The sequence below is a fragment of the Eriocheir sinensis genome, chromosome 25 (genome assembly GCF_024679095.1).
Source record: "Eriocheir sinensis breed Jianghai 21 chromosome 25, ASM2467909v1, whole genome shotgun sequence".
In the NCBI taxonomy this organism is placed as follows: domain Eukaryota; kingdom Metazoa; phylum Arthropoda; class Malacostraca; order Decapoda; family Varunidae; genus Eriocheir; species Eriocheir sinensis.
The window spans coordinates 15,616,085-15,641,853 of NC_066533.1; the positions used below are offsets into that span (position 1 = coordinate 15,616,085).

Consider the following 25,769-nt stretch of genomic DNA (forward strand, 5'->3'; position numbering starts at 1 on the left):
CTCCTCTCCTCCTCCTCCTCCTCCTCCTCCTCCTCCTCGTCCTCTTCCTCTCCTCTCTTTTTGCTCGTCTCCTCCCTTCCTCATCTCGTGCGTTGCCTTCTCGTCCTCTTCCTTCTCCTCCTTTTGCATCAGTCTGTTTCCTTCTTCCTCCTTCGTTCTTTCTGTCGCCTCTCAGTGCACTCTTCCCCTCTCTTCCCTCCCTCCCTCCCTCACCGTCCACACCCTCTTCCTCCCCATCACTCACTCTTCCCCGTTCCCCTCACCTCCCCTTTTCCCTGAGTCACGAGGAAAGATAGCTGGGAAATCCTTGTTGGGAAGTCATTGATGTAGTAGGAGTTGGTGTTGTGGTAATAGTTGTTGTTGTTGTTGTTGTTGCCTTTGTTGCGGTGCATTGGTGTTCATCGTGGGGACTTCGGGGACCGCTGTCGTGAGTGCGCAGTGTTTTGGTGGCGCCGCGGCACATGGCGACGGTGCCCCAGGGAAGCGAGGCCTGCCGAGGGTAGGGAGCGGGAGCCGGGATGCAGGCGTGATATAGACGTCAGCCTCGCGTTGGAGGGCAGCTTATTTATCACGGGGATGCGGGGGGAGGCGGCGGCGGCGTGGTGGGGAAGCTGGAAGGTGGGGGCGCGTGGCACTGGCGGGCATGGCACCACCACCACCACCACCACCGCCACCGCCAGGGGTCGGGCCGGCGCCCCGGGTATTTTTACCCTCCGGGCCGTGGTCGTGCCTGGCGGGCCCGCTGCTGTGGTCTGCTTCAGTTACACTTGGCTCACGCCCTTACCTGCCGCACGAGACGCCGCTCTGCCGGGCACTTCTCGCCTTGGTAACCTCCTGCCCTTCCCGCCTCGTCGCCGCCTGTCCAGGGCGGAGTGGGGCAGGGCCGCGGGACACGTGTTTTCTGCCCCGCGGAAACAAAAGGTAAACAACCATTGAACAACAAAGGGTTTTCTTGGACTGGGCCCAGATCCGTGTCACCTGTACGCCTGCAAATGGCCGTGTGAAGTGACGTGTGCTATGCTGCCGTGAGGGCGTGGGGCGGGGCGGGAGGCAGTATGAGCGGGCGCACCCGTCAGCAGTACGGCAGGAGCGCCACCACCTCGTACACCAGCATCCTTCACGACTCGGGCGGCGACATTCTCAACCGCTGCTCCAACCTCTTCAGCAAGTTCGCCTCCCGCGTCCGGGCCGCCTCCCAGGCTGGGGACGACCGCGCGCCCCCGCACCGCTCCACCGCCGCCTCCTCCTCCGCCGCCGTCAACTCCACCGCCGCCACGTACTCCACCGCCAGCTCCACCACCGACCCGATGTTGCTCAAGTACAGTCGCTACGACGACACGCCGCGCTACAACGACTACAAGTCCGCGTCGCTGTACGGCGACGTGAAGGCCAAGACGTCGCGCTATGAACCCAGCTCGCCGCACCTCCGCAGCGGCACCTCCTCGGGGGCGACGCCGAGGTATGGCTCCGGCATGGGTTCGGGCGCCAGGAGTGGCCACGCCCTCGCCCCGTCTGCCTCCTTTTCCTCCTTCTCCACCTTCAAGAGTGACTACGGCAGCTCAGACTACGACAGGAGCGACCTGACGCCGCGCAAGAGGTATGGCAGCGGGGGCGTGCGGCCCACCTATGGCCGCACGACCTCGGACTCCCTGTCCTCAGACTACGGCCTGGGCAGCGCGTACCTCTCCCTCTCGGCGCCGTCGCCCAACTATGACAAGATCGGGTCACGCTACAAGCCCAGCCGCTTCCTGAAGAAGAGCACCCTCGGGTCGGACCGCTGCGTGGAGGAGGACGAGGCCTCTGACGAGCTGAGTGTGCTGAGGAAGAATGACTGCGCCAAGAAGACCGACTACTGGTCGCAGTACGCCTCGGGGTCCCCCAACGTGATGGAGCGCTGCTTCGAGGCCGACAGCAGCAGGAGGGTGGGCGTCGGGAGCAACCTCAGCCCGCAGCTGCGGCGGCGGCACGGAGACAACTCCCTGATCAGCGCCTCGGGCCGGCAGCGTCCTTCGCGGCCCGTGACTGTGCCCGAGGCCTCCGAGGGGCGGGAGAGCACCAGCTCCATCATCAAGCGGTACTCTGGGTTGTCCACCGCCACGCTGGACACGGACACGGGCAGCACCACCTCCTCCGCCACGCCCGACAGCATCGCCGACGAGTCGCAGCGCCGGAAGGAGCGGGCGCAGCTCATCAACATGTACTCGCTGCCGCTCAACGTTCTGCAGAACCTCGGCTCGAACAACTCGTCCAGGAAGTTCCTGAAGCGCGGCGGCGAGTCGTCGGGGACCGGCGAGCACAAGCTGCGCTACGACCAGGTGAAGGAGATGGCCGCCAAGGTGACGGCCTTCAGCGCCTTCCAGGACGACGAGGGCAGCCAGGGCCCGCCGCGCAAGGTGTACGGCAGCGCCTCCGCCGGGGACGTGCTGTCGGCCATCGCCAAGGCCTCGGCCAAGACCTCGGACACGCTGTCGCAGCACAGCACGCCGGACTCCGAGAAGTACGTGCTGTACGACCCGCCCATCGTGTTCGCCAAGGCCACCACGCGGGAGCGGCCCGGCGGCGGCCCCTCCACCACCTCCACCGCCACCTACACCGCCGCCACTACCAACAGCATCAGGCCCACCAAGCCCTCCTCCCTCGCCCTCACCCGCACCTATAACACGGAACTCTTCCGCTCCCCCTCCGAGGAGCGCCGCTACCACCACCCCCTCCTGGAGACCAGCAAGTCCTACCATACCGTCGTGGACTACGGCGGCGGCCACTATGGCCTGCACACGCCGCCCACGCCGCCCACGCCCACCATCAAGGTGTCCAGCAGCTACCTGGAGCCCGAGCACGAGTACACCTTCACCACCTTCAAGCCTCGCCTCGCCCTCGCCTCCAAGTACGACACCGACGCCCCCAGGACCTCCTCCTCCACCACCACCGCCACGACGACCACCACCACCACCTCCACTTCTAATAACACCAGCAACAACACCACCACCAGCTCGCTGGACGCCAAGGCTGCCAACGCCAAGTCCAACACAACCCAGCAGCAGAACACCTCCACCGCCACCCCCACCAACAACGGCGTGCTGAGCGACCCCACCATCGGCTACGTGCCCGCCGTGAGCCCCGCGTCGCCCCTGGAGCACACCCTCAGCGCCTCCGTCTCCGTCAAGCCCAAGACCAGCGTCGCCAGCTCCGCCAATCCCCGCTCGAAGCACAAGGACCTGCTGGACACCTCCTACGCGCTCGCCAAGTACCGCGCGCAGCTGGACGTAGAGGACGACCTTCACCACGACCTCCACAACAACGGCCCCCACTCCAAGACCACCAACTCGTCCCTCTCCGCCTCGGCCTCCACCTCCTCGCTGCTGGGGTCCTCCGTGGTGCCGCCGCCGCCGCCCCCGAAGAAGTCCACCGTGCTAGACCTCCTCGGCATCCACGACTACGGCGGGAAGACCAAGCACCACTACTCCTTCTGCAGTACAAGTAGCGTGAGTAGTGGTCCCGCCCCTCCTCCGTCCCCTGCCGCCTCGCCCCCCTCCCCCGTCCCCCCCCCATTCCTCCTCCTCCTCCTTCACCTGGCTGTCATTCGTACCCATCCGTCGATCAGTCGTCTTTCTCACCTGCCGGCATCGCGTGGTCGTTCCTTCCCTTTCCTCTTCCCCTTCTTCTTCCCCTTTCCATTTCCCTTTCATCCTTTTGCCATTCCTCTCCCCTTTCCATTTCCCTTTCATCCCTTTGCCATTCCTCTTTCCCTTCTACTTCCCTATCTTCTCCTTTTCCCTTCCTCTTCCTTCCCCTTTCTCATCCCTTTTCCCTTCCCTTCACCTATCTTACCCTTCCTCATTCACTTTCCCTTTCTCATCCCCTTTCCCTTTTCCCCTTTGCGCCCTTTGACCTCTTCGCGAATCCGTCTGTGCCCTTCTTCGGGAGTTAAAAGAAGCACACCGCCGCGAGTAAGCACGCCCCTTCCGCGCCTTCGTCGTGTTTGTGCGTGTGTACGTGTGTTAGAGGGAACCATAACCGGGCTGGAACATTGGCGTCTCAGCGTTTGGGGTCAATGTTGTGTTCATCTTGCTGGGATTTCCACCTCTAAAAGCACTCCATTAGAAAGTATGTCCCTTTGATTATGTGTTCAGTGTCCTCTCCTGTTCCTCTCCTTTCCATCCCATCAGTCCTTCCCTACCCTTCCCTCACCATCACCTTCCTCCTCCCTCCCTCCCTCCCTCTCTTCCTTCCAATATACTCTTTTGACTTCATGATACAATTATGATTTTTATGATTTTTGAATGCATATCTTTTAATTGATCTTTTGCGTGTGAATGTTGTGTGTGAGTGATATTTTATGATCTGTTATTTTATGCTCTTGTGTGTGTGTGTGTGTGTGTGTGTGTGTGTGTGTGTGTGTGTGTGTGTGTGTGTGTGTGTGTGTGTGTGTGTGTGTGTGTCATTTTTTCACTGCACCTGCTTGCCTGAGAGAGATAAAGTATGTATGTGCATGTGTGTGTGTGTGTGTGTGTGTGTGTGTGTGTGTGTGTGTGTGCGTGCGTGCGTGCGTGCGTGCAGCCACTCACCCCCCCGCAGGCCACCGCCAGTCGCAGTCATCGGCAGTAGTAGTCACTGGTTCTTGCCTCCTGAGGGACGGCGTAGCATGAGTACCTTGAGTGTGACATTCTGTATTTCCTTGAGTCAGTGTTTTCTAGAGTCATGTGTTGGAGAGAGCACCGGCGTGGCCTGAGTGTGCGTGCTGCCATGGTGTGTGGCCACCGTGGCTCCCCTCTGATAGCGGCCACCATGTTGCCTTCTCCCCTCTTATCTGTCTTGTTGGTGGCCTGTTGCCCTGCGGTTCGTCGTGTGCCATGGCTGTGGCGCTCACCCACGTGTCAACCACACCTCTGATGCCCCAACGCGACCGTCACGCCCCTCCTCCTCCTCCTCCTTGGTGCTGCTTGTGTCTTGCGGGTGTGTGCTGGTGGTGGTGGCGGCGTCCTGGGCACCTCCTGGCACCATGCAGAGTTCACGGGCACCCTCAGTCGAAGATGACGAAGAAGGACACCTGATATACCGCAGTGGCGACGTGCTGCAAGATAGATGTTCGTGAATAAGACTCCCTGTTTTATATTTATTTTTGTTTCTCCTGCTAGTTCCTCTTTGACAGTTCCTTCAATACTTCCTCCTTGCCAACACCAGACAATCCTCTCCCCACACACTCACTAGCTCCACACACACGCCCACACCCATGCCTTCACACACCTACACACACAGGTACACACACACTCACACACACACCTGTTCTCAGTCCTCACTCCCATTGGCTTCACACTCACACTCTAGCTAGACACGCCCCCTTCTCTCTCTCTCACTCTCTCACTATCTTTCTCGCTCTCGCCACTTGGGCTTTTCGCTGAAAAGAAAAGTTGTTGAAACTTACGAGAGAGGAAAGGGCGACACAGATTATTCATTGTATAATTATTACCCTCTAATCATCCCTTATGCTCTTGAACGAGTATTTCAGCTGTCTATTTTTTTCCTTTTTTTGTTTCACCTAAAGTCTTTCTTGGTTGTGTTGTTTTGCCCCCGCGAGTAACGTAGCTGTTGCTTTAGATGGCCGGGCGGCTCCGAGGCTCCAGTGCGTCGCCGCCTCACCCTCCTCCTTGCTCTCTTGCAGACAAGATCATTTCCACGCTGGGCGAGGGAACGTTCGGCAAGGTGGTCAAGTGTCGGGACCTGCAGAAGTAAGTACAACACCTGAGGCCATGTATGAACCACTGATGCCTGATGCTTGACCCTCCCCTCTCCCTCCCCCCCCTTACCCTTATATTGCCTCATGTATGAAACACGGATACCTGATGCTTAACCCTTCCCTCACCACCCCATTTTACCCTTATATCGCCTCATGTATAAAGCACTGATACCTGATGCCTGCCCCTTCCCTCCTCCCTCATTGCCCTCATGTATGGAAGCAAAGGTTCTTAATTTTTACTAACCCCTTCCCTCACAGCCCTTACCGTCATACTGCCTTACATGTATGAAGCACTGATGCCTGATGCTCGCCTTCCCTCACAGCCCTTACCCTCATATTGCCTTACATGTATGAAGCACTGATGCCTGATGCTCGCCTTCCCTCACAGCCCTTACCCTCATATTGCCTTACATGTATGAAGCACTGATACCCGATGCTCGCCTTCCCTCACAGCCCTTACCCTCATATTGCCTTACATGTATGAAGCACTGATACCCGATGCTCGCCTTCCCTCACAGCCCTTACCCTCATATCGCCTCATGTATGGAAAACTAATCCTTAAGCCTCACCCCTTCCCTCACTACCCTCATATCGCCTTACATGTATGGAAGCACTGTTCCCTGATACTCGACCCATCCCTCACAGCACCTCCATCACCCTTATATCGCCTCATGTATGGAAGCACTAATACCTCATGCTCTCCTTCCTGTGTTGTCTCCTTTTTCTCTTCTTTTCTTTCGCTAACATCCCATTAAACAATTATACATCTACTTCTCTCTTCTCTTCTTTCTACCCTTCCTTCTTTCATCCCTTATCTTTCCTTCTAGTCTTCCCTCACTACCCTCACACCTTATACTATCACATATACGAAAGCACTGATATCTGATACTCACCCCCATCCCTTATACCCCCTCATACCTCATACCATCACATTCATAAAAGCACTGACCTATGATACTCACCCCCATCCCTTATACCCCCTCATACCTCATACCATCACATTCATGAAAGCACTGACCTCTGATACTCACATTCCCCCCTTATACCCCCTCATACCCCTTCACACCTCATCACATTCATAAAAGCACTGATTCCTGATACTCACTCTCTCCCTTCTTCTTCTTCTTCTTCTTTTTTCTTTTTTTTTAATCAAGGGTATAGTAAGAAGAGGGAGTGGGTTAGCGTGTGAAGGTAGGTACAGGTGTGCGAGAAGGAAAGACCGTAGGAGTGTATAGTTGTATGGCGTAGGTTCTCCCTTCATACCATCCCTTACACCCCCTCCTTATCCCCTCATCATCGATCACTGTAATTAGAGACCGCATCCCCAGCTCGTCCCCTCATTAGCCCCTCTGTCTTTAGCTCTTCACCTCGTTATTATATTTCACTGCTTTATCTCACCATCATCATCACCATCATCTCGTTTCACCATATCTCTCTCATTGCGTTTCCCTTTAATCCCATCACTCTATCCTCTCACTCACTCATTCACTCATCTTATCTCGCATCCATCCACTCAGTCACTCACACACACACTTACCCACGCACTCTCTAACTCATCCATCTTTTCATCCCAACACTCACTCATCCTATCTCATCGACCCACTCACTCATCACTCACTCACTGACACACACTCACACACTCACTCTCTAACTCATCCATCTTTTCATCCCAACACTCACTCACTCACTCACTCACACACTCACTCTCTAACTCATCCATCTTTTCATCCCAACACTCACTCATCCTATCTCATCGACCCACTCACTCACTCACTCACTCACGCATCATCACCTACTCATTTCTGCTTCCTTTTTATTTATTTATTTATTTATTTATTTATTTATTTATTTATTTTTTTTTTTTTTTTTTTTTTATCCACCTACTTTTTGCACGTGTTTCCCCCTGTGTTGTGTGTTTATTTATTGCATCATCCCTTTATTGATCTGTTTACATGCATAATTCACACCCATTGCGTATTTATCGTTGATGTTTATGCACTCTATTATTATGCAACTTTACAGGGCACTTTCAACGTGTTGCAGACCATTCATACACCACCGTAATCGTACATACATACATACATACATACATACATACAACCGATTTATTCTTTTATGTATGTACCGCCATTGTATTCTGGATAGTAACAATGATGATGATGATGGTGATGAATTTGTGTGCCGTTGGGAAGGCTGAAAATAATAGTTCAACCGTTTGGAAAGTGACGTATTACAAAGGGTAGCAGAGAGAGAGAGAGAGAGAGAGAGAGAGAGACGATAAGGTAGGCAACAGGTTTACTTGGCGAGGCTTTGCTCTTTTGTTTTGGCAGAAAGAGGAAGAGGAGGAAGAAGAGAAGAAGGAGGAGGAGGAGGAGGAAAAAGAAGAGCACGCTATTATCTTCTCCCTATCTTCACTCTCTTTGTCTCTCCTCCTCCTCCTCCTCCTTCTCTTCCTCATGTTCATCTCCTACTTTTCATCTCTTATTCAATCTCCTCCTCTTTCTCTCCTCCTCCTCCTCCTCCTCTTTCTCATGTTCACCTACTTCTCATCTGTTATTCAATCTCCTCTTTCTCCTCCTTCTCCTCCTCCTCTTCCTCATGTTCATCTCCTAATTCTCATCTCTTATTCAATCTCCTCCTCTTCCTCCTTCTATGCCTACTTCCTCTTAGTCCTAAAAAACTTGCCTTTAACCCTAAGAAAAAGGTCAGAATAGTGAGGAGCAGCCGCAGGGGGAGTGTTGACCGTTAGGGGGAATGAACTGAGCGGTCGAAGCTACGGAAGGTCACTAAAGAACTTGTGGAATTGATTGAAAAACTCATCAAGCTGGTTGGTTCGTTTTAATGCTAGTTGAGTTTCTGTTGCCTGATCTTCCATGCTTCATCTTTCTCCGTATCTTCCTTCTCCTCCCTTCTCTCTCTCTGTTCTCTTTGCTTTTTTATCTGTGTTCGCTTTACCTTCCTTCCTTTCGTTCCTCCTCCCCCTCTTTCTCTCGTTTCTGTGTTGTCTCCTTTTTATCTCCTCTTCTTCCTCTCGCTGGCATCCCTTGTGGCTCATATAGTTCTACTTTTCTCCTCTCCTCTCCTCTCCTCTCCAGCCTCCCTTCCTCCTTCCCTCCCATCTCTCTTCTCTTCTCTCTTTTGTATCCTCTATGTTTTGTATCCCATATGTTTACTCTCTCCTTCTTAACCTCTTTTCATTCTCCTTTCTTTCCTCTCCTTTCCTTCTTACTTTTCTCTCCTCTCAAGCCTCCCTTCCTCCTTCCGTCCCATCTCTCTTCAACTTTCCCTCCTCCTCTCTCCTCTGCCTCCCTTCCTCCTAACTTCTCTCTTCTCTCCAACCTCCCTTAGTCCTCCTAACTTCTCTCTTCTCTCCAACCTCCCTTAGTCCTCCTCTCTCTTCTCTTATCCTCTCCTCTCCTCTCCCTCCTTCCTCTCGATAACTTAATCTCCCGTTGACGTTCAGGCCGCGGGGAGGAGATAAGACAAAGGGGCCCCACTACGCTGCGCTCACGACGGGAAACTTACCAATCTACTCTCCGCCATGGCCACTCCACCAACCCTGTGTGGCCGACGAACTTCTGTGGGATTGAGGGACTAGGAACGATTTAGGGAGTCAGGGGAACGTTTGGGAGAGAGATTAGGAACGTTTGTAGGTTGGGAAACGTTTGCAAAGGATTAGAAAATGATTGGAAGATTCAGAAACGTTTGCATAGGGTTAGGGAAAGGATTGGAAAGCTAAGAAACGTTTGCAAAGGATTGGAAGGCTAAGAAACGTTTTTAAAGGATTAGATAAACGTTTGGAAACTTAATAAACGTTTGTAAAAAATTAGAGAAACGTTTGAAAGGCTAAGAAACGTGTGCAAAGGATTATGCAAACGTTTTTATTGGGTTAAAGGAAACGTTTGTATAGATGAAAGGAAACGTTTTGATGAAGGCCTTAAGAACGCCGCATCGAGTGTCAAGGGAACGTTTTTTTAAAGAGCGGGTTAAAAGACGTTTGAGGTTAAGTTAGGGGACAGTTAAGGCGAGTAAACAGAAGGAACGATGAGACAAACTTATGTCATTTTGGCCCCAATGAGATAATAAGGAAACGACGCCACTTTGTGTGTGTGTGTGTGTGTGTGTGTGTGTGTGTGTGTGTGTGTGTGTGTGTGTGTGTGTGTGTGTGTGTTAAGGAGACAACGTAGTGTAAACAAAAGAAATCATGCGTCTTGGAAGAGAGAGAGAGAGAGAAGGAGGGGAGGGTGATTTTGTGCAACACCCTCTCAGGAGACCACTAGCTTGAACGATCCCCCCACCTCCTCCTCCTCCTCCTCCTCCTCCTCCTCCTCCTCTTCCTTCTCCTCCTCCTCCACTTCCTTCCCTTCACCTGTTTTACGTCCTTTTAACCTTGACGCGCAATTAGGTCAGGTCAAGTGAGGTCAATTTATTATGGTGAGTTAGAGATGATTGATAGTGGTAGTAGTAGTAGTAGTAGTAGTAGTGGTGGTAGTGGCAGTAGTGGTAGTAGTTATTATGAAGTAGTGCATAAGATTAGTATTGAGTTTATAATTTAGATAGAATTTGCACATCGATCCAGTGGAGTTTCTTCCCTCACTCCCTTCTACGTCTCCTCTTCTTCCGCCTCCTCGTCTTCCTCCTCCTCTTCCTCCTCCTCCTCCTCCTCCTCCTCCATGCTTGCCTCCACCCACTTTTTCCTCCCTTCCTCCCTTTCACTCTCCTTCGCCCTCCTCCTCCTCCTCCTCCTCCATGCTTGCCTCCACCCACTTTTTCCTCCCTTCCTCCCTTTCACTCTCCTTCGCCTCCCATTCCTTCCTTCCTTCCTCCCTTCACTCTCCTTCGCCTCCTCCCATTTCTTCCTTCCTTCCTTCCTTCCTTCCTCCCTTTCAGTCTCCTTCGTCTCCTTCTCCTCCACTCCTCCGTCGTAGTCGTAAGCAGGAACGCCACAGGGACAAGATTGTGGAGGAGGAGGGGGGTTGGGGAGGAGGAGGGAGGAGGGGGGGGGTGCGCCGAGCCTTGCAGGGCCAAAAATGCTTAGCCTCCCGCGCCACGCCGTAGATAAACCTCGAGTTGGCAGTCTTTCCTTCGCCCCCTCCCCCCTCTCTCTCTCTCCCTCCCTCTCCCTCTCCCTCTTTGTCTCCGTCTCTGTCTCCCTCTCTCTTTCTCTCTCTCTCTCGGCGGTGTCTGTCTCGCCTGCTTGCCTTCCTTCTGTTTTGGTGAGGCCGAGGCTGCTTGTGTTTATTGTTGTGCCTTTCTTCCTCTTCCTCCTCCTCCTTTTCTTCCTCCTTTTCCTCTTCTTTGTTTTCTTTTTCGTCTTCGTGGTCTTTGTCTTCTTTTCAGTTTTCGTCTTTTTTCTTCTTCTTCTTCTTCTTCTTCTTCTTCTTCTTCTTCTTCTTCTTCTTAGTCACTTCGTCAGTATAGGTAATTAGCCTTGTGTGTGTGTGTGTGTGTGTGTGTGTGTGTGTGTGTGTGTGTGTGTGTGTGTGTGTGTGTGTACAGCTGCCAACACCCTGATCCCCTCTTGGGTAGTATTTATATAGCCCCTCAACACACTCACACTCACACACACACACAAAATGCCTCATAAAGCATTGCATATTTTTGGTTTGCATGTTCGTGCCCGTGTGTGTGTGTGTGTGTGTGTGTTGGTATTCAGGTTTCTGGGATGAGGGTACTGTCATGCAAATCTTCTCATGCAACACGCGAATAGACGAAAAGGAAGGAAGGAAGGGAAAAAGAGAAGAAGGAAGGGAAAAAGAGAAGAAGGAAGAGAGAGAGAGATGGAGAGGCGGGAGACGATCTGGTGATAGGAGTGAGGTATGGAGAAGAAGGGGAGAGATAAGGAGACAAAGGAGAGGAGGAAAGTGGAGTAAACACGTGAAAAAAGCAGAAGAGGAGGAGGAGGAGCAAGAAAGATTGGATGCCGCACTTTACTCCTCATCCTGTCTGTTTTGGTTAGCCTGGCACGTAAGCCCCGCCCCTTTTACCCACTCAGCGCGGAAACCCACCAATCACGCGTCTTTCCCTTTAAACGGCAGTCAATCAGAGGATGGGGGAGGAGCTTAACCGCCTAATTTACGTAAATGAAAACTTGTGATCAGCGCGGGAAGACAGGAGATTGAATAGATATGAAAAAGAAAGGATAACAGTGAACTTTTAACCTTTTCATCAGAACTAAAGGGAAGAGTATTAAGCTTTTTGCGTCTTTATGGTCAAACTTTCTTTCCCGTATTCCCGTTGACCTCTCTCTCTCTTCCCTCTCCCCTTCATCCCTCCTCTTCCTCCTCTTCTCATCCTTTTCTCTCCTCCACCTTTCTTGTCTGTCTCTCCTCTATCAATCATTCTATTCCGCCCTTCCATCCATCTCCTCTACATTCATTCTCTCTTCCTCCTCCTCCTCTCTCCTCCTCTCTCCATTTTTCCATTCAGTTTCTTTTCACTTTATTCATCTCTCCTCCTCCTCCTCCTCCTCCTCCTCTCTCTTCCCTCCACTTTTCCCCTCCTCTCCCTGCATCCTTGTTTGTCCCCATCTTTTCCTTTTCCCTCTCCTCCTCTTCCTCATTTTATCAGTTCTCTTATCTCTTTTCTTCCGCGGTCTCCATGTTTCCTCTCCCTCCATCCCAGTTTGTCTTCATCTTTTATCTCTCTCCCTCTCCTCCTCCCTTCGTTTTTATCCTGTCTCTCTCATCCCTTCCTCTCACTGTGTCCTCTCTCCGCATTCTTCTTCCTCCTCTTCCCTTCTCTCTTCTTCCCTTCTTTACCTCCCACGCGCATCATCTCATATTCCTGTTGCTTCCTCTTCCTCTTTTTTTATGTGCCCTTCTCTCCCCTTCACCTCTCCTCCCCTTCCCTTCCCTTCCCTTCTCTTTCCTTATCTTCCCTTGCCTTACCTTCCTTCCCTTCCCTTCCTTTTCCTTACCTTCCCTACCCTGACTTTCCCTTCCGATCCTTACCCTTCCCTTCTATTTCCTTATCTTCCCTTGCCTTGCCTCCCTTCCCTTCCCTTCCTTTACCTTACCTTACCTTACCTTCCCTACCCTGACTTTCCCTTACCTTACCTTCCCTTCCCTTTTTCTCTTTCCTCTCCTCATACATTTCCTTTTTCTCTCCTCCAATTTTTCCCTCACCTTGTCCTTCCTGTTTCCCTCCACTTCAAACTCCACTCCCTCCCTCCCTCTCCCTCCCTCATCTTTTCAGTTATATCCTAACCTTTTCCTCCTTCCCTCCTCTCTCCCTCCCTCCCTCCCTATCCCTCCCTCATCTCAGTTATATCCTAACCTTTCCCTCCTTGCCTCCCTCCCTTATCTTCCTCCCTACCTACCTACCAACCTACCTAACCTCCTCACGTTTATATATTAGAAAAGGTAACATTAATCTCTCCCAAAGGCCATGTTAGAGAGAGAGAGAGAGAGAGAGAGAGAGAGAGAGAGAGAGAGACTATCCTTACCTAATCCCTCCCTTAATGAGAATGGTTGAACCTCACATCTTTAAGCGGAGAATTGTCAGTGGGGAAAACGAATCCACGTAAGCTCTGGAAAGATAGGTAGATAGACACACCTGATAAATGGAGGAGGAGGAAGAAAAAGGGAGAAAGGAAAAGAGAGATAAACGAATAGAGCTTTGAACCAACACGATTACCAGCTCAGAAGGTTAGTGAATGAGGAGATAAAGAAAGACAGATAAAGGAGGAATAGGTGAAAAACGGAATAAAAGGAGAGAAATAGCAAAAATGAAAACAGAAAGAGAATAGAAAGGAGAATGAAAGAAAGGGAAGAAGAGGAGGAAGTTAAACAGCAGAATAAGCAAAGGAGGAACAGAGAAAGCGTAATAAATAGAAGGAAATCAAACTGAGAGAGAGAGAGAGAGAGAGAGAGAGAGAGAGAGAGAGAGAGAGAGAGAGAGAATGAAAGAAAGGGAAGAAGAGGAGGAAGTCAAACAGCAGAATAAGCAAAGGAGGAACAGAGAAAACGTAATAAATAGAAGGAAAGCAAACAAAGAGAATGAGAGAGGGAGAAGAGGAGAGAAAAGAAGAGAAGAAAGTAAAGCAGGAGGGAAGAGAGAGGAGATTAGATTTGAGAACACGAACAACTGAATAAGATAAACAGTTAAAGATATGAATAAATAGATAGATAGATAGATAGAAACAGAGAAAAATACACGGAATGAACAAGAACCAGATAACCAGATAGATAGATAGATAGACAGACAGACATCACAGTATTATCTCATGGTTAGCGAACACACAACATCAGTGAAAGGGAAAGTGTACAGGTAGGGAAATAACGTGGGCGGGCAATTTACCTGTATGTGTGTTGCTTGTTAATGAGCGGCTGTGTTACGCCGACTTGTTGATGCTAATTGACGGAAAAATAGGCCGGGAGAGAGAGAAAGAGAGAGAGAGTAATCCTACAGGCGCGTTTTAATTAAGGTAGGTTTAAAAGGTATGCCTCTCATCAACTCTCTCTCTCTCTCTCTCTCTCTCTCTCTCTCTCTCTCTCTCTCTCATACATAGTCTTTAAGAGTAAGGTCAGAGGGTATTTATTTTTTCCTCCTCCTCCTCCTCCTCCTCCTCCTCCTCCTCTTCCTCCTCTCTTGGTCTCATTTTCACCTTTATTACACTTTTTTTATGTTTTCTTTGTTCTTGACCGGAGAGAGAGAGAGAGAGAGAGAGAGAGAGAGAGAGAGAGAGAGAGAGAGAGAGAGAGAGACGCCCACCTGTTCGTTGTCATTTACCTGTGAGCCGCGCGTTGGGCACCTGCGGACGGTAAACTGCGAACCGTACCCTGGATGCCCCCGTCGACAGGCTAATCCCAAAGTATGACTCCAGACGCCACACGGAGAGACCAAACTACCGAAGAGGGCGTTGTGGTGAAGCTTCGTGCGGCACAGATTTCCACGCTAGGTTTTTATATTTTTATGAGGCAGGGGAGCATGGCGTCGGAGATGTAGATAGATAGATAGACGTAAATCACACTTCTAGGGCTTAATGGGGTTTTGTTTTTTTGTTTTTTGTTTTCTATAACTAAGGAGACAGCTCAAAGGCACAAAAAAAGGAAACAATAATAAAAAAAAAAGCCCACTACTCGCTGCTCCTATTCATATATACCAGCTTTATATATCAAGCAAGTCATGTAATTGGCACTCGTTTATGACATGGGAAGTACATTATGAAGCTGGGAGATCAAGGAGTCGGAGATTAGCACAGAGGCCAAGCGTAGTGAGCATACTGTACTTTTGTATATCACGTAAATCATGTAATTGGCACTCGTGAATGACATGGGAAGTACATTATGAAGCGGGGAGGTCAAGGAGTCGGAGATTAGCACAGAGGCCAAGCGTAATGAATCAGCCACCCACTTCGACCTATCTCTGAACCCTCACTAGTAACAGACCTCATGGCAGACCCTGAGATAAAGATTTAGTCATATTAAACCTCTCGATTCCCAAGCACATACATTTAACAAGGCTTTCCTAGGAGTTTCGGGCATTTCCAGGGGTAGTTTTATGACCCTGGTGGTAGTATGACCCTTCTTCTGTACCATGAACCTAAAAAAAACGCGCATTAGAACCAGACTGATCTCCTTCTCGGCCTTTGGAAGCTCTTGATGGGAGGAGGAAGCGTCGACGATACCGAGCATACTGTTGGTAGGAAGGGAAGGTGAAGGAGACGAGGCATTACCATTCTCATTACCATCTTCTTCTGACAGAGAGATAATCATTGTTCTCCCTTTTTCTCCTTCCCCATCTTCTTCATATCTTTCTCACCATTCTTCTTTATTTTTCCCATTCTCATCATCTTGTTCTGACCGAGAGATATAACCATTCTTTTTTTCTCCTTCCTCTCATCTTCATCATCCTATCTTTCTCCCCATCCTTCTTTCTCCCATTCGCATCATCTATGACTGGATGAGACAAGCGTAGTGAAGCAAACACCCTCATACACTCACTCTGATAACATATACCGCGGAAGAGATAAAATAGACAGTAGAAAGAGAACTTGAGAGAAACGGAATATCAGTATAGCGGGCAGACGTAATGAGCGTGTGAAGCCTAACATCCACATAACCTTTGATAACACAGACCGCGCGACAGGTCCTGAGATAAGGGCAGAACGAGCTTTGCCACCAGGGTCTACTAAAACGATATGTAGCAGGGAGTGGATACGGGTGCAGGACAGCGCGGCAAAGAGTAGTTGTAGTAGTAGTAGTAGTATAAACCCTCACGTGTCCTTCATAACCTCAAAGTAAACAAACCACCAAAAAGTTACATTAGAGTGAGCAAACAGCGAAGAGTAAACAAGTATTATGAATTTCGAATATGGATGTTTTTTTTGTTTGTTTGTTTTTTCTAATTTTCTGTTTTGGGAGCAACGTTATAGTGGGCAGGCTTTATTCTGTACCTTTTTTTACTTTGTTTACTTTTTTTTTGCCCTTGAACTACTTAACTTTGCTATAAAAAAGAAAATAAAGAAATAAATACATGATCAGGATTGAAGCATTATTTAGGGTCTCAGTTTCCCTATATCCAATTTACCATTTAGGATTGTCTCTTACCCCCTTTTCCATTCCTCCCTCCCTCTGTCTCTCTCCTCTCTCCTCCTCTTCTCCTCAAAGTCCCTTCTTCCTCTCCTCACACTCTTAGGATTCTCTCTTTTACTCTTTCCATTCCTTCCTCCCTCCCTCCCTCTCTCCTTATCTCCCTTCTCTCTCCCTCTCTTCTCTCCTCTTTTTTCCATTCCTCCCTCTCTGTCTCTCCCTTAACCCTCTTCCTCTCCTCTTGCTCATAGGATTCTCTCTTTTTTACTCTTTCCTATCCTCCCTCCTTCTCTCCTTATCTCCTTTACTCTCCCCCCCCCTCTCTTCTCTCCCCCAAGACATCTATTCCTTTCCCTCTCTCTCTCTCTCTCCCCCAGGACAGACAGGTGGGGGGTAAGGGGTAGATTGCCAACGCCCAGGTGTCTCTCGCGCTATTTCCGTTATCAAAAATAAGTTGAGGGAAGCTTTATTTACCGACGCACCTGGCCGGGGAAAGGTGGTGGTGGTGGTGTTAGTGGTGGTGATGGTGGTGGTGATGGTGGTGGTGGTTGTGGTGGTGAAGGATTAGAACATTGCTCCATTCTTCTTCCTCTTCCTCTTTCTTCTCCTCCTCTTCCTCCTCCTCCTCCTCCTCCTCCTCCTCTTAATCTTCTGTTTCTGACTTGGAGAGATAAATCATTCCTCTTTTTTTTATCTCCTTCCTCTCCTCACCTTCATCATCATATCTTTCTCATCATTCTTATTTCCTTTTCTTTTTCCCATTCTCAGCATCACCATTTTCATCATCATCATCACCTTGTTCTGGCTGGAGGAGATAACCATTCCTCATCTTCATTTTCTCCTTCCCCTCATCATCATATCTTACTCGCCATTATTCTTTCTTTTCTGTTTCCCGTTCTCATCATCTTGTTCTGACTGGAGGAAATATCAATCTTCTCCTTCTCCCCAATCACCTTCATCACCATATCTCACTTGCCATTCTTCATTTTCCTTCCTATTTCTCATTCTTCTTCCTTTTTTTCATTCTCACCACCATCACTAACAACACCCATTAATCACAAGCATCATCATCACCACCACCACCAACCACAACAACCTCAACCACACAATACCCAGCAGAAGGACAGCAGCCACAAGTCACTCGGAGGTATTGGGAGAATCATATATTATTTTGCCGCGTTGGGGGAAGAGTGTTGATCAAAGGGAGACGTCTGAAGCCCTCAATGCCTGAAACCCAAAGCCCAGGAGCCACTAAATTAATCAGTGTGTGTGTGTGTGTGTGTGTGTGTGTGTGTGTGTGTGTGTTTTCCCCTCCTTTTACAGGCTTCCTCCTCCTCCTCCTCTTCCATTAAACGTAATTGAACTCCACACCAAGAACAGTTATCATGATTATATATTGATGTGCTGTCCTTTCCTTGCCTTACCTTTCGCTTGTGTCAAATGTAATGTAAAGAAAATCTAGTAGACCGAAGATTACGAGGAAACCTAATGTCTGCTACCAAGGTTTGTTTCCCCCATTAAGATGTAAAAAAGAAAGCATATCCCAAATTCTTTTCCACTTTTGACATGATTATTGGCACTCATTGGGGGTCCAGTCCTTGGCTCACCTCCAGCTACTTCAATATTCTTCTAAGGCATAAAAAAACGTGTAAAAATCTAATATGCGCACCACCAAGGTAACATTTTTTGCGTTGCTCTTAGAAGAAGGGCGATCAAGACATAAAACACACCACTTCTCCATTTTATTTCCCTTTTGTTTAGTCCAGTTGGGCGCTGTACTGGTTTACTTATCTTGGCCCACCTCCAGCAGTAATAATTAAACTGCAAAATAGTACCAAGGTCACTTTTGCCTCCGTTCTCCATCAGTAAGACAGCCGAGATACAAGATAAGTGGCTCTTCCATTTTCTTTCCCTCCAGTGGTGCGAAAAAGACTTAAGTTGCGCTAAACACTTTTTGCCACACCGCTGCAAAAGACGACACTTGGCCTTTAGTACCAAGGAGTTATTTTTTTCTCTCTCTCACTCTCTCTCTCTCTTCACCTGGCAGAGTCGAGACACACAATACAAACATTTTTTTCACTCGTTTCCAACTCGAGAAAGGATTGTACCAAGGTCATGCTGTTCTTAAAATGTAAACAAACAAAGGGATTTTTTCACTGGTCGCTAACAAGAGAAAGTAATTGAATCCCAGAACATGGAGTGGCATTACGATCATTCAAAACACACACCAGAACCATTTAGCAGCATCCTTATTTCTCCTGCTATCACTCCCTCATTTTGTTGTTTTTGTGTGCGGCAATTTCACAACTTATTTTACTTCCACCAGTCACAAGATTTTTTTACTTCACCCGAGAAAGTTAATCCAATCCCGGAACACGGAAGTAGAATTAGAATAGTCCAATATGTATTCCTGACCCTTTTAGCACCATTCTTTTCTCCTCTTATTATGTATCATTATCATTTTATAGCTGTCTCTTTCTCCTGCTAAGTCCATCATGTATTTCTTAACATTTAGTGCCATTATTTTTCTCTTTATAAGCCCAGTATGTATTCCTTACCATAGAGTAGCTTTCTTTTTCTCCTCCCATTATGCTTTCCTCATCATTTTTCAGCATTCTTTTTCTCTTTATAAGTCTAGTATGTGTCCCTTACCATTCAGCAGCATCCTTCTTCCCCTGTTCTATTATGTTGTTTTGATGTGCGATGATATTTTGAGGCACATGTACTGACAGCCTGTTCCTTGTCTTGCAGTGATCGGTTCATAGCGCTCAAGATCATCAAGAATGTGGAGAAGTACAGAGAAGCCGCCAAGCTGGAGATCAATGTCCTGGAGAAGCTGGCGGAGAAAGACCCATACAACAAACAGTAAGTAGACGCGCACACACACACACATGCCACACACCTGCTACACACACACACATGCCACACATCTGCTACACACACACACACACACACACACACCACAGTGGTAGTATTATTAGCTTGGCAATGTAACGATGAGAAGGAAGGTCACACGAGTTTATTTGAAGGACAACACCGCCGCCACTTGAATGTCCACCTGATTTGAGACTTTTTATTCCTTTTATTCCTTCATTCAGTTTCATTTTATATCAGTCAAGTTATTTGTGGATTTATTTTCATGGCTCTTTGCACTTGGCTCTATGTTTTTTATGCCTTCTACTTATTCCGTCTTTCATTTTGTATCAGTATTTATTTATATTTATTTGTGGCTTCTTGTACTTGACACTATCTGAGGACATTCACTAACGCCCTTTGTTCCCTCCCTCTCAGCCTGTGTGTCCGAATGCTCAGCTGGTTCGACTATCATGGCCACGTGTGCATCGCCTTTGACATGCTTGGCCTCAGTGTGTTCGACTTCCTGGTAAGTTGCTTGTTCCCTCCTCTCTCGTCTAGGTGCTGTGAACTTGTGTATGTGTTGTATGCTTCTGAGGGAGTGGATGGCTTGAAGTTGTCTGTGGGTTCCCTAAGAAATGAATAAGGTGTGTTGTTGTGTGGGATGTAATGAAAGGAGTAAGAAGTGAGGGGTTATGCAGTTCAATTAACGTGTGTTGATATGTGTGTCTGTTGTATGTGTTCTGAGGGAGTGAGTTCCCCAAGAAATGGATAAAATGTATTGTTGTATGGGATGTGATGAAAGGGGTATAAAGTGGGAGGTTATGCAGTTCAAATGGATGTGTGTGTGTGTGTAATTCACCTCTTGGTCTGCTGCGGGTCTCTCTCGAGACAACCAGTCGTTCCCCTACGGAAGAGCACAGAGCTCGTAGTACCGATCTTTGGGTAGGACTGAGACCACTCACACACAACACACCGCGACAATGAGGTCACAACTCCTTGCCTGACGTCGCGTACCTACTCACTGCTAGGTGAACAGGGGCTACACATGAAAGAAGATAAACCCAATTTATCTTCACCCAGCCGGGGAATCGAACTGTGAGGCAGATGCTCTATCCACTGAGCTACCGGGCCATGTGTGTGTGTGTGTGTGTCCTAAGTAAGTGGCTGGCTTCACCGTCCCCACACTAACACAGTCACTTGGCACGTGATGCAGGGAAAAACTAGGCCTGGCTATTCTTGGCCACAAATGTATCCATAGTTTGCCACTCATTCCTCAAGTGTGTGATCATGGTGAGTGTCCCTTGACTCACCAACCTCACAGTAAAGAGGAAGGAATTTGAGGATGATGATGTAAATAATGTAGGATCTGGGAAGTCTATAAGGTAGATTCGTGCCTTTGATTTAGTTATTTCAAGTCAGCATGTGTTCACTTATTTATATTTATTTCTCCACACTTTAAGTCCCACACACACATAATTTTGACAGTTAGCTCCATAGTTTCACACATTTCATAGCTTGCACACCCACATCAGAGGCTTCCCTAGAGGTTGTGTTAGTATTTCTATGGGTAGTTGTATGAGTATAGTGATGTTTGACAAGGCTTCTGCACCATGAATGTGAAAAACCCATGAGGACCCAACTACATAATCTCCTTTGTGGCCTTTGGAAATATTTGTTGTGAGAGCCAAAAGCGTCTGATTTTATTTTATTTTTTTATTCATTTATTATTATTATTATTATTATTATTATTATTATTATTATTATTTATTTATTTATTTATTTATTATTATTATTTTTTTTACAACAAAGGAGACAGCTCAAGGGCACACAAAAAAAGGAAACAATAATAAAAAAAAGCCCGCTACTCGCTGCTCCTAAAAAGAATCCAAAGAGGTGGCCGAAAGAGAGGTCAATTTCAGGAGGAGAGGTGTCCAGATACCCTTTAAACTTTGGGCTTTAAACTTTGGCAACCTGTATTTAACTTTACCAACTATTTGAATAACTAACAACCCTCCTTTTATTTTCATCCACATACATCCCAGCCAGCCTCATAAGGGAAAATAAGGACATGAAACAAAAAGAAGAAGAAGAAGACCTTGTAACTCCCTCATAACCTCAGAATATTTCAAGTGGTGTCTCTTTCCCTCCTTATACAGAAGGACAACAACTACCGTCCGTACTCCCTCGATCAGGTCCGACACATCGCCTACCAGCTGTGTTATGCCGTCAAGTTCCTCCATGACAACAAACTCACTCACACCGATCTCAAGCCGGAGAACATCCTCTTCACTGACTCCGACTACACCTTGACCTACGATCCCAAGAAGGTGCGTCGCTCGTTTGTTTGTTTGTTTTGTATTTTAAGGTGTTTATTACCCTATCTCTCTGTCTCTCCATTTCGATAATCTTCTATATTCTCTCGTTCTCTTCTCTTCCTCCTTCTCTCTCATTTGCTTTCACTCGTCTTGATTTGTTGATGTTTGTTTGTTGGTTGTATATTTAAAATATTTATCACCCTACCTCTCTATCCCTCTGTTTCTATAATCTTCTATATTCTCTCATTCTCCTTCTCCTCCTGTCTCATTTGCTTTCACTCATTTTACTTCTCAGTTATGTTTGTTGATTGTATATTTTAAGACATTTATTACCCTATCCCTCAGTCCCTCTGTTTCTATAATCTCAGGCATTTGGAGGCTGCTGAACAGGCTGCTTATAGTATCAACACTCATCCCTCTCTACCTGTTTTGTCTCTTATAATAATGATAATAATAGTACGGATGACACAGAGCTTGCATTCACATCTTTTCTCTGTGCCGATGACAGGTTTTGCTGCAGCTCTGCCAAGTAGGAACGTACCCTGAGTGACCTTATTTTCCTTCAGCTATATTCATCTTGTCTCTGAACCTTTTTACATATTTATTGCTTTGTGAAATGTGTATGTTAAGATGTCCGTCAACAGTCTCAGCATGTCTTCGTTTCCCCCACAGAAGCGAGACATCAGGACAGTGAAGAAAACAGACATCCAGCTGATTGACTTCGGCAGCGCCACCTTCGACCATGAGCACCACAGTACCATCGTTTCCACCAGACACTACAGAGCGCCGGAGGTCATCCTAGGTACGTGTTGGCAACCCTTGTGGCGGTAGGGCAAATAATGGTGTGACAAGGAGGGTGTTGTTATTTACTACCACAATTGCTACTACCACTACTACTGTTAATAATAGTAATGGTACTTTTACTATTACTACTGCTCCTCCTCCTCCTTTTCCTACTACTACTACTTCTACTATCCCCACCACTGCTATTATCACCATAACCTTAATTTCCATAGTCAGTTGTCCTAGTCTTGATAATCTCTATAAATCACAAGTTATACTCAACATCTCCCAGTTTAGTTGTAGTTCAAGATTTTCAGCTAAACACATTAATATCATCTCCCTGGCTAATGTGATCCTGGTAATAATATAAGACAGTCAAAAGAAAATAGTTTTTATAATACTTCCAACCCCATAAGGGAAACTAAGGACATTACACAAGAAGAAGAGAAGGGAAAAGTTAATGTGATTCCTATTTTATTGTTTCCAGAGCTGGGTTGGTCGCAGCCGTGTGATGTCTGGTCCATTGGGTGCATCATGTTTGAGCTGTACCTGGGCATCACACTCTTCCAGACGCACGACAACCGGGAACACCTGGCCATGATGGAGAGGATCCTGGGGCCCATTCCTTACAGGTACGCCCTCTGCCCTGCTGCTCCTGTGACCGGGAAGAGAGTGTTTGAGGTTCTTTTGTTCTTATAAGGAAGCAAAATGCTAATGAAAGATGAAATAAGAACAAGATGTGGTAGAGAATTGTGTAGGAAAATTACAAGGTTCTTTTGTTTATGTAGGGAAGCAAAATCTTAAGAATTATGTAGGAAAATTATGAAGTTCTTTTGTTCAAGTAAGAAAACAAAGTCTTAAGGGAAGGCATGAAGTAAGAAGATGTAGAAAATTATGTAGGAAAGTTATGAGGTTCTTTAGTTCTTGTAAGGAAGTGAAATGTTAAGACAAGGCAAGAAAAAAATGAGGTAGAAAAGTATGTAGACCAAACCGGAAATTGATAAACAGGAATCAGACTAATCCAGAAAGTAGGGGAATGATCTTTTGCCTGTCGTATATTTTTCTTCTGAGGTTTGTTGATGACTTAAATGTTAATTCAAGTATAAAAAAAAGAATGTAGGGACTCTTATAGTTGACTGACGTGCTGATTCTCGCTCTTTCAGGATGGGGAGGAAGACTCGGACCAAATACTTCTACCTTGGCAAGCTGGAGTGGGACGAGAAGAGCTCAGCCGGAAGATACGTCCAGGCTAACTGCAAGTACTTAAGGGTGAGTTGGCACAGAGTAACATTGTCGCACAGCAGACCCTCCATGGAGCGTTTCATTTCAAGGATTTACTAATAAGGCGCCCTTGAACTGACCCCTTCACACACACGCATGCAAAAAATAAATAAATAAATGAAATATGATAGAAAAGAGGAAGTCCCCTCAGTCCGAAATTGATAATTATCCTTCAAATAGCACCTCCATTTTGCTTGAATTTCTGTGGTACCTGTCTTGCATTGAATAGAGGTTTTACTGTACTCATTTTCTAGAGCTTAAATGTTGAAGGTCAGAAAAGCCAAAATTTCATGAATGTTCTTTAGTGGTGACTGGAGTGACTGAGGGCAGTTTAAGGTGTTGGAATCTTTTATGGTTGGTAATATTGGGTTCCCTTCCTCCACAGAGTTACCAGCTCAGCTCAAGTGAAGACCACAGGCTACTGTTTGACCTGATCAGCAAGATGTTGGAGTATGAGCCGTCCCAAAGGATATGTCTTGCTGAAGCACTAAGGTGAGAATAACATGTTTCAGAGGTTAAAGGAAAACCATTGATGGCATTGATATTAAGGCTGGTCTGATATTCCCATGGAAGCAGCACTAACTGGTCATCTTCTTCCTCTTTCAGACATCCTTTTTTCGACAAAATTGTTCCCCACCAGCGGTTAGGGGACAGCGCCGTTGGTGACCGGGAGCGTTCCCACTCCCTCTCACGGTGATGCCAGATGCTCCAGGGCGTGTACAGCACTGCCGCCTGACTGGCACTCCCTCTCATGCCCTCCCGGCCTCCCCCATGTGGCACCGCAGCCACTGGACTCTACAACAGCCCAAGTATTACCTAGTTTCTCAAGAAGACAGTCGTCTGCACAGACACCAGTGCTCGGAAAAGCAATGCAAGAATCTCATTATGTACGTGCATACATGTAGAGACACAGCACGCTGACGTCTGAACTGTGTATCTGGGACGAAACGCTCTCGCAAGGATGAGCTTCAAAATGTCTCATGAGGCTACGAGGAGTATTTTGGTGATTTGTTCCTGTTGTCCCACGCGTCGCCAAGTTAATGAGGTTCTCATCTGTTATGGTTTTGGATCCGATTGACAGAAAACTATGTGGGAGGGAGGCAAATTAGATTAAGATAGCTACTTTACATATAACTATGATGTCTTTGTTTATTAAGTTGTAATTATCTGTGAGATATCAGTTGGTATATTTTAAGGTTATGTTTTAACGAGGCGAAGCAGCAGTGAGGAAACACGAGTGAATGGCCGGCGAGGTAATGAGCAGCGGGAGCGCCGAGCGCCGCCGCCGGCGTGTCTGTCGGGCCGGCAGCTCAGCAAGATGTATATTTATTTCTGCTGAGCCTCAGAGGCAAGGAACTTCTACAGGCATTACCACCGGGCGTCCACAGGCTGGTCTGGAGTCCTCGAAGGAAAGAAGTTACCACTGCACAAAAGTCTCAGCTTACCCGGGGAAAGGAACGCTCCACCACCACTACTTAACAGCACGGAGAGGCTCTGCACCTCCTCCCTCCAGCTCTTCCTTCTTCAGGCCTTCCAAGCAGGCACGCCTCACTAGCTCCAGCATCAAACAGACACCCAAAGGCCCCCCATCGCATGGGGCTGCGCCTCCGGCAACAGTCTTTGTGGTGCCAGACTGGGCGGCCGACTAGTGGCTGCCTCCATTTTAATATAAGGTGTTGAATCAGTGTTGCGGCAAACTGAAGGGTTGTGTTGAGTTGCCGGAGGTGTTCCCCCTGCAGGCGGGTGGCTCTTGGTAAAAATTTTCATCATACTTTGATTATTGTTTTACAAAATAAAAATAAACATACATATATCTATATTTGCAAATAATATTCTGTGAGGATGCTGCTGAGAGGCAGTGGTCGCCCACAGGGAATTCCACAACAGGAAACCTTCCTCAGTATATTTATACTGTATAGGTATTGTATAGTGAAATACATATTTGAGAGTCTTCAGCCAAAAGATTTTTTTTTCTTAGTGTGCATTTATTTTTCCCAAGAAGGAAAACACAATGAATCGAAAATACATTGAGATATACATCGTGTTGGTGTAGATACGGTTGCTTTATATAAAAGTGAAATAGACTGAGGGCATTTTCCTTCTTTGACAACCCAAAGAGATTCTTGCCTTTAGAAAAAAAAAAATTACCATCGCCAAGGACATAAAACTTGTTCCTCAATAAATATTTTCTTTTATAACACTGTTTCCCTATTCACTGTCCACCCCACGCTGCAGCGAGGAGCCGGGCACAGCACTGCCCGGGAG

General features: G+C 47.6%; 1 protein-coding gene across 1 annotated transcript; it reads left to right on the forward strand.

The window, feature by feature from the left end:
• The first annotated feature begins 776 nt into the window (after positions 1–776).
• Positions 777–25,702, forward strand: LOC127003471 (probable serine/threonine-protein kinase dyrk2). Its single transcript, XM_050870204.1, has 11 exons — positions 777–3,482; positions 5,006–5,084; positions 5,660–5,726; positions 19,021–19,134; positions 19,561–19,651; positions 21,282–21,452; positions 22,113–22,242; positions 22,711–22,855; positions 23,387–23,492; positions 23,890–23,996; positions 24,111–25,702. The coding sequence occupies exons 1-11, from the start codon at positions 1,056–1,058 to the stop codon at positions 24,199–24,201; spliced, it is 3,528 nt and encodes a 1,175-aa protein (XP_050726161.1). The 5' UTR covers positions 777–1,055; the 3' UTR covers positions 24,202–25,702.
• The last annotated feature ends 67 nt before the right edge of the window (positions 25,703–25,769 follow it).